This window comes from Hippoglossus hippoglossus, chromosome 1, assembly GCF_009819705.1.
Source record: "Hippoglossus hippoglossus isolate fHipHip1 chromosome 1, fHipHip1.pri, whole genome shotgun sequence".
NCBI lineage: Eukaryota > Metazoa > Chordata > Actinopteri > Pleuronectiformes > Pleuronectidae > Hippoglossus > Hippoglossus hippoglossus.
Genome location: NC_047151.1, coordinates 3,646,944 through 3,656,164, shown reverse-complemented (window position 1 = coordinate 3,656,164; position 9,221 = coordinate 3,646,944). Strand labels below are relative to the sequence as shown.

General features: G+C 40.9%; 1 protein-coding gene across 1 annotated transcript; it reads right to left on the bottom strand.

Annotated features, from left to right (window-relative positions):
- Positions 1 to 2,477: 2,477 nt before the first annotated feature.
- Positions 2,478 to 7,121, bottom strand: krt97 (keratin 97). The gene is made up of 8 exons (XM_034592060.1): positions 6,594 to 7,121; positions 5,803 to 5,885; positions 5,392 to 5,548; positions 4,513 to 4,677; positions 4,271 to 4,396; positions 3,736 to 3,956; positions 3,333 to 3,382; positions 2,478 to 3,242 (listed from the first exon to the last, which is right to left on the bottom strand). The coding sequence occupies exons 1-8, from the start codon at positions 6,990 to 6,992 to the stop codon at positions 3,133 to 3,135; spliced, it is 1,311 nt and encodes a 436-aa protein (XP_034447951.1). The 5' UTR covers positions 6,993 to 7,121; the 3' UTR covers positions 2,478 to 3,132.
- Positions 7,122 to 9,221: the final 2,100 nt, after the last annotated feature.

Sequence of the window (9,221 nt, the reverse complement as noted above, 5' to 3'; positions counted from 1 at the left end):
TAGGGGCCCTGATGGCAAAGGCTCCATCTCCTTTGGTTTAAAGCAAAAGGAAGAAAATTCTTCCTCCTCGTCGGAGGGTTGATTTCTGAATAAGACCAGTATAAAGGGAGATACAGTAGTCAAGGCGAGAGGAAATAAGGGCATGAATGAATTTTTCCAGATCTGTATGTGAGATAAAAGGTTTAACCTTGGCTATGTTTCTTAAATAATAAAAACACGATTGCACAAGCTTTTTAATGTGGGGTTTGAAGCTCAGGTTTTGCTCAAAGACCACAGCCAGATTTCTTGCTGAGGACTTGTTAAATGGCACTAGTTCACCGAGGTTTGCTGTGATTTCATTTTTGCTGAAGGTGGGACCAAAGACAATTACATCTGATTTAGAGAAGTTTAGTTGGAGAAAGTTTTTTGCCATCCAGTGTTTTATTTCAGTGAGGAAGTGAATATATTATGTCACATAAATTACCTAAAGAACCAGTCCCAATCCCATAATTTCACCACAAAAGGAAAGTAGCCAGGTCTGGCCAATGATCAGTATTGTGTAATCTAACGCAGCCTAGTCAGAGTCTGCTTCGCTTCTGATGTTATAGAGAGCGACACATGAAAACCATTCTGATACATTTGACCTTTCAGCACTTCTGTACAATTCACTCTTCTTCTGCTTCAACTTTGGATTTGATTTCTGATTGATTTCTGATTCTAACATGTCTGCCTGATTACTGCCATTATACCATTTGGGATTATGTAGTGCACAGTAACAAAACAGCAAACAAGCAGTGGTTTATGTGTTTGATGAAGAGCTGGAGGAAGAAGAGTTGGAGGAAGCTGGCTTACGGTTAGGTGGGGATAGAGAAGGGGTTGATGTGTTTTTTTATAGATCTTCAAACAGCCTAGAGCTACTTCCCAGCCATTTTAAGAACACAAAGGGTTTTCCATGGAAAACAATCTAAATTTGTACTTTTGAGCAGAGTTGACGTTTTAGGGGTTTAAGATGTCATGAGAGACATCATATTTGGTCTGACTACATTCTAATACTGAAATAAAGGAAATAAGCTGCTTCAATAGGATGCTTTCCCACAGAATCAGTAGACATCTCAATACAACCATATCCTCATCACTGTGAATATACTGATATCTAGTGGATAGATGAGAAAACTGCAGGCGCAGTGGACTGAAAACCTCCTCACTTCCTGAATCAGAGGTTGAATGTGGCAGATATGAGAGACTGAAATCTTCATTGAACAGGAGCCATTTTTGCAACAAATGTTTAGTAAGGGGTCAAATTAAGTGTTTAAATACAGTGCAACTGTAGCAAAAGTCTAGACTCATGAAGTCGGCAAAATGCGAATGTGTAGTTTGCGTTTGTTAGCATAAGCTATCAGCAGCCAAAAGCCTTTAGTTATACCAGAGCCCATCTAAGCAGAGTCTGTCCACTCTGTATTAATGCTACTGAAATAACCTTTAATTCACCTACAAGGCAGTCACAAGGTTGCCTTCAATGGATTGAACTGAATGAGGCTAATTGGCTAAAATACTTTTTTACACCTGCTTCTTGAGAAAAAGGCCATGTTTTATTTTAATAAATGCAAATATAGTGTTGCTTATATCAGAATTGAAATGAAACAGTTCCACAGTTCTTTTGATCATTCCACTAGCATTCTGCTAGTGCATGCTGATTGGGGAGCGACTGATTGGAGGAATACAACGTCCCTGGATGCCGCTGGGAGTCTCAGGAAAGTGAATGAGGTTGAATTACCATCTAAAGGAGGACCAGGAGGAGCGTTTGACAACCAAATGAAGATCTGTCCAATGTAGCAGCAGCACATTCTCTCAATGAACAGGCTCTGCGATCATCAAGTGTCTTTGTGGTGCGTGACGTCACAGAAACTTACAGAAAGGTTTTTCACAATGATTAAAAATATGCAAATCTACTCTAATGGATCTTTTTCTACATCTTACATTGAAAACATGAGGAAAATTGGCAGAAAAAATTATTAATACCACATAAACGTTTTAGGATACAGCTCAATAGACCCCCATTCATTCTGGTGCCACTTACACAAGAAATGCTGATTAACTGTGTCTCTCTTCTCTCCTAAAGAGTCACTAAATCAGTATTTATTACCACAGAGCATTGAGCAGCCGTGTTTTGTTGCTTATTAACTCAACTTCTTATTTGTAACAGGACGTTTCTAAAGTCTCAATGTCTCACTTTATCAAATGATATCATAATTTATACTAATCAGATATATGTTACATGTTAATATGCCTTTGTGAAAAATGAACTTCTACTGAACTAAATACAGAAGTAACAAACTATGTGGATTTTGACAATCGCTGAAAAAGATCACAAAGGTAAAGCAAATACATTATTAACTTTTTGTTAATTCTACAAAGACATGTGTAAGGTTTTTAACAAACACAGTAGTACCTGTAGATAGTGTACCTTTATATTTGTGTGCAATCAAAGATGAAACAAGTGGAAGGTCAGATTTTATTCTCTTCAGTAAGTTGAAAAACCAAAGTTGCCAGCAGCCCTTTCACAGCCAGACACAGGAGGGTTAATACAAACTGAGATCTGAAGTACTTACATTACAGGTTCATCTTTACAATTGTTTACTTTGTTAATGGTAAATGTACCAGTCTAACTTCTACTTGACAATATTTAAAATGTAAAAATGCTACATTTAACATCTTTAACATCTTATTTCACAAGAAACACATCACTACCACAAAATGGACCAATATTTTCTATGACAATGACCTGTCCACCCCACCCAAACAAATGTATCTATGCCTCAGTGGTCAGAGAATGAAAGGTCTCAATACTCTCAAGTGCATTTCCTGTCTGAGGCTCACAGCTGCACCCTATGTATGAATCCGGATTTGTTTCTGTCAACACTTACACATTTTAAACCATTTTATTTATCATTTTTATTACTTTTTCAGGCAATCAAAATAGATATTTTCTGTAAAAAAATCACACTGCAGAAGTAAACGAATATGAAAGATTACTGAACTGAACTGGGTAAAGTAATGACTCATTTACTGGTTTGTTTTAGTAGTACAGGAAGGCCTGTGTGGATTTATTTTAGATTTTATTATTTGATTCAGATTTGTTGGGATGCAGTCTGTCTACTTTTTGATGACCTCTGTCTGCAGATCTTCTGTGCGGGACACCACTTTTCCATCAACTATCTCCTCAATCACCACTTTAGTCCTCTGGGTAATGACTGGTTTGGATGCTGAGGAAAATCAAAAGCAAAATAAAATCAGTGGAATATTTAATTTAAATAGGTAGAGAGCTAAAAAATGCAATGGTGATATCAACTTACTTTTGATCTCTTGGACCACAGTCCTTTGTACAGTAGTGGAAGCAGAATTGCTGGAAGATCAGATAAAAAGACAAAAAATAAGACCAAGTTGTTTTATCAGTCTAACTACTGAAGATGGAGATTATACAAATGTTGTAAACGAGTAGTTTGGCATTTTGGTTAATACACTTATTTGCTTTTTTGCTGAGAGTTAGATGAGATAGAAGGAGCTGACTAAATGTAAGATAACGCCTTTCAGCATTTCCAAAGCTCACCTGTATCTTGTATTTGTAGTTGGTGGTCAATAGCCATCAGCGGGGGCATTTAGACATGAAAGGGCTATTCCCTAAATGTTTAACTATTTCTTTATTATACTTTTAGTCTGTGTTTAAAATGTTCTTAAACAGTATGTACAGATTCTTACCTTGTATCCTCTCCATCCAGCAGCCTTCGGTACTCTGCGATCTCCAACTCCAGCCTGGTCTTGATGTCAAGAAGCTGCTGGTAATCGGCGGACTGCCTCTCGATGTCCGCCCTCATCTTGCTGAGCTCACTCTCCAGGTGGTAGACCCTATCCTGGAGCTGGCTCAGCTGCATGCTGTAACGGGACTCGGTCTCAGACAGTGTGCCCTCCAAGGCAGATTTCTGCACAGGACACAAAACAAGGAGGAGATATAAGAAGCCTTCCAAGAACTAATTGCTTGTTTTCTGTTTCCTCTTTTAATTGTGTTGCCTGAGGTACAAAAAAGTGAGTCACAGGTTTAGTGACTGTTATTCATAGCATGTCTAGTCAAACATTTGGTCAAATATGTTACTATGGCATGTGTGGTGAATGCACTGTAGTAACACAGGATGACAAGATGCAACTGGTTAGCAATGTTTGTGTTGTATGGTAGTGAAAAAAAGGAAACGCATGAAATAATGTGCTGCTGCATCTGTTCACGAGGGATATGCCATACCAGGCTGAGCTGGGACTGCAGCTCAATCTGCAGAGACTGCAGGGTCCGCTTGAGCTCGTTGATCTCGCTGTGGGAGCTCTGGAGGATCTCTGTGCTGGTTGACACCTGCTTGTTCAGCTCATCAAACTGGAGGACATTGAATTGGACATTGAAATGCTCAGAAAGCTATTCAGGCTATAAGATCATTATTGGATTTTTTTTTTAATGAGGTTTTATGTGTCATCCGTCCCGCTCCCCCTCACCTTGACCTTGTACCAGGCTTCCATTTCGCGGCGGTTCTTCTCAGTGATGCCCTCATACTGAGACCTGATCTCGTCCAGGATACCGTTCAGGTTCTCCTGGGGCTTAGCATCCACCTCCACGTTCACAGAGCTGGTATTCATTTGATTTTGCATGGCTGCAAGCTCCTACAGGCAGAACAACAATTAAAGGCCAGGTCAAAGGTAAAAGATGCAGGGAGAGCCAAAGAAGGAATGAGTAAAAGAAGGTTCAAAGAGCCAGTTTGGAAAACAGCTAAATTCTTGCTCTTAAAAAAAGAAATATTGTATTTTTAGGAATAAAAAATATCTTGTTCTGTTCAGTGCACTCAGGTTTGGCTCCCAGATCCTCAATTTATCTGATGTCACCTATGTTTGCTAGTATTGATTAAACTTAAAATGGATGATAATATGTATAAATAATATGTATGTATATATTGAGGAACAGTATGGAGTCCCTTTTGCAGCATCTCAATTAGTGAACCTTATTATCTGACATGTCTTGTCATCAGATGATGACTCTCATGAGTGGTTGTTTTACGGCTGCACCCTGCGGCCTGGGGCAGCACGTGCTTCCAGATACACAACTTGAGGGCACAGCTGACAATTCAAACAATGTTTGTTTGCATAAGTAAAAGATAGTATCCCTAGGCTTTTGGCAAATATATGACGAACTGTCCCATGAAAAACTATTGTAATATTGTTCTGAGCCTCTTTTCTCAGGAACCAAGGATGAATTAATGGATAATGCTCCCTTCTGGTCAAGTAAAGAAACTATCTATCCTTTAAAAAAGATTCAGTAAGATACTGAGGATGGGGCTCTCTGAGATAGTTTGATGTTATTCCTGGCTGCAGGACCCTCACCTCTGCATGGTTCTTCTTCAGGTAGACCAGCTCCTCCTTCAAGCCCTCGATCTGCATCTCCAGGTCCGACCGGGCCATGGTCAGGTCATCCAGAACCTTGCGCAGTCCGGCGATGTCCTGCTCCACAGACATGCGCATCGCCATCTCATTCTCAAACCTGCGTAGGAAAGCGGCATTGACTTTCAGGTACCTGCTCAATTACTGTTAGAACTAACAACAAAAAAAGACACGGTGACACTGCGCCAAAACCAGTCCGACCTGTTTTAGCTTTGTTGACCGTTACACCCCTGTGTGTGACAATATTTCCACTAAGTCTGGAATGACTGAACCAGTCATGTTATAATACTGCAGGTCATTACATTTTTAAAAATAGATTATGGATTATAATTCCTGATAAACTATTCCACTCACTTGATCCTGAAGTCCTCTGCTGCCAGTCTGGCATTGTCAATCTGCAGCATCAGCCTGGCATTGTCCTGTGTGGCAACATTAATCTAAAAAAAAAGAAGCAGCATTGTTAATTGTCTCTTATCCACAGAGATATGTTGGTGATGCATTTGCCCAGAATGTGGGGCAACGAGGTTTCTTTTGATCTGCGGAACAGTGCTCTTTACGCCTGAGTGGCACTCCACTGTAATTATTATAAACCGTTGATGGCATCAGGTGATAAGTGACACTAAACTTTACTTTTAATACGGCGTGCTTGCATTTTAATGTGCAGCAACTCCAATGACCTTGTTAAATCCTCCATGTTGACATTTTATGATTCACTCGTGGTTTCTCGAGATCCTGTTCTGAGGTCACATGACTGACTAGACTTTACACAGTATTTACACATACAGTATGTTAATGAGGAATCATCAAGGTGGGGCAATAATTAAAGGTGTTAATCTTTAACACGTCATGTTAAATGGATGATGTTTTGTTTTTATTATAATATACCATTTAATTTTCTGTAAAAGTTTAAGGAGTTGGGGGCACTGAATACATTTTTTGGTAGATCATTTGTTTGTGTTTATATAATTTGAATGATGATTTAATGATACTTATTGACAATATATGTTATATAGAAAGTTTAAGGAGTTATGGGACACGAAATAATATCACCTGTGGATTATGTTATATTGTAACAGAAGTAAAATAGAGGTTGGAAAATGAAACACATTTCATATATTACAGTGTGTGAGGAGGGGGCAGCTCACCTTGTTGCGCAGGTCGTCCAGGATGGGCATGTACCTGCTGTAGTCCTTGACAGCGGGGGCCTGCTTCGTGTACCACTCGCGGATCTGAAGCTCCAGCTGCGCGTTGGTGGTCTCCAGGACGCGCACCTTCTCCAGGTAGGTGGCCAGCCGGTCGTTCAGGTTCTGCATGGTCCCCTTCTCGCTGCCCGAGATGCTGTTTCTTCCGCCACCTCCTCCTCCTCCTCCTCCGAACGCAGACATCAGGTCGAACCCGGAGCCGATGCCGTCGGAGGCGTAAGACACCCGGACGTTTCTACCGCCCGCGCCGCCATGGACGCTCGACCCGCGCTTGGAGCTCGTCATGGACGGGGCGGAGGAGAAGGACATGGAGGATAATCCAAAGCGTTTCGTGATGGACATGGTGGCTTCTCTTCTGACCCTGGTGTTGGACTTCACTGGAAGTAGTCTGAGCCCTGGAGAGGTGCGGAGCAGCTGGTGCTGAGGCAGCCCGGAGGATGCGTTTTATAGCCGCCTCCCTGCAAATGGGTGCGGCCGAGCAGGTAGATGGAAAGATGCTGCTCACCCACCATCACAGGTGTGACCACAGGGCGTGGTGAGCCGCCCTTCAGGTTTACTGTCCGCCATGTCTGAACCACTGTTCCATTTGAGGAAGGAGTGTGAGTCACTGACAACTTTCATGTCAGCCGCTCTCAGGAAGAGCTGATGATTAACACAATGATTTATTACTAAAACGGACTAAAACTTCAATACCTAAATGTGTCATTGTTTGTGTTTGAATTTGAAAGATGACCATTGATTTTAAAATGTATAACCTTGAATATTCAAACTACATCAATGTTTGCAAGGTTATTGCATTTCTAACATTTCCATAAAGACTTACTAACTCCTAACATGAGCTGCTTTCAGACATGCACTGACCTTCAGGTAATCTCTGGACATTCTCCGTTCAAGTTTCCACGTGAGAGGCTCTGGCCTTTCTCCGGAGTTTCTCCAGCCAGCCCCATATTAAAAAACTGTCCCAATGAGCCCATGTGAGAATACAGCAGGAGGTCCTCCGCAGGATTCACTGCCAGCGAGTGGGGGTGACGAACATGCGACAGAGGCTAAAAATGAAACAAACAAAATGAATACATCTGTCTCAAGATGATCTCCTGCTGCGATGTTCCTGTGTGAAAGGCAATCTCCGGAGAAAGTCAGGACCCAATTCTTCAGACATCCTCAAATATTTTTTTCCTACCATTACAGCCTTCTACATAAGATTGTGGTTACTGTGTTCATGAGAAGAATCCATATGACTACTCCCTCTTGTGGTATTCACAACTTCGGATCGCACGATTCTTTTGAAATTAGCTCCATGTCCTCGAGTTGTGACGTGTTTGCGGATGTTTTTAGAAATGGGGCAAGCCATGGCATTTTTTTAGTTGGATGATAAGTTGATATATTGTAATTTTAGTCAGAGAGGATTTTTACTCTCCTGCTAGCTTGCTAACGTGATAGCCTCTGTGGCCTCTAGACAACAACGGTAATGCAGAAGTGTTCTCACAACTTGACCATTTAGATCTCTACCATATAGTGTACAACACTTCTTAATGCGTAACTAACTCATGAGTAGCATGTGATGGCAGCCCATGTTCACATCTTACATTAGTGTTTTAGATTTAAAAGCGAAGCCAATTCATCTTGATTGACCCCTGGTGGCTGGCTGCATTAAGTCAGAAACTCCCCCATGGTAGTGGATGGGACATAGACCAAATTAGTTATTTCGTGCAAAATATGGGGTTAAACCTAATGATTAACAGCTCATGTAGTGGCAGGTCTTTGATGCCTCACCGCCCCACCACGAACGCTGCTGTGCAGACTCTGGCACCAAATGACATCAAAAGCGAAAGCTGTCAGCACCTGTATCTGGGAAACATTTTCCAAATTTTTGTACTAGGGAAAGTAAAGATGCCTTGTCTAAATAACTTCATACAGTCAATACAACTTAAGTGTTTATAAACATGACCGCAGTGACCTCAGGATGCCTGGAGGCCTGTCATTGAGTGTTTTTGACTTGTCATTAATGAAAGTGATATGTCATTGTTAGGTGTAGGCCCATTTCTCAAAGATGATAGAAAACGTACTTGTGCCAGTTTGCTGCCTCGGGCTGCCGCTGCTATTCAATGAACTGAGCCCAGATGAGCACTTGTGTGTATTTTTCCATTTATGTCGCAGTTAGTGACGTAACAAGTTGGATCAGTGACTTGACCTTATTCTGTTCATGTTTGCACATAAATGATCATAAACTCAATAGGAGATGATAGATTTGTTAAAATGTAGATTTAACAGGCTTTTTTTCTTTTCCTGTTTTACTTGAACTTTAATCTCAGTTATACTGTGGAATGTCTTGCAAAGTGGCTATGTGAGTTTTTCTTTCGTATTATATAGTATAGTTTATATTGGCCTGCAGCTGTGTTGACTGAAATTTGTGTTTGGAGCTTTACAAACAGACCGCAGTTTGATCAATTGTTAGCTCAGTGGCCCTGATATTTGACAATGTCTCTTGTCATCAATGTGTCTTGTCAAAGGGCTTTCCTCTATATTTACAGTCTTTCTTATTTATGCTATAAGGAAATAGTTCAACTCTTG

Excerpts from the sequence above, each read along its gene's own strand:
- krt97 (XM_034592060.1), bottom strand. The coding sequence starts at position 6,992 with ATGTCCATCACGAAACGCTTTGGATTATCCTCCATGTCCTTCTCCTCC. Across the intron at positions 4,678-5,391 it reads TGAAGAAGAACCATGCAGAG|GAGCTTGCAGCCATGCAAAA; the intron begins GTGAGGGTCCTG and ends TTCTGCCTGTAG. Across the intron at positions 3,383-3,735 it reads CTGGATGGAGAGGATACAAG|CAATTCTGCTTCCACTACTG; the intron begins GTAAGAATCTGT and ends CTGATCTTCCAG.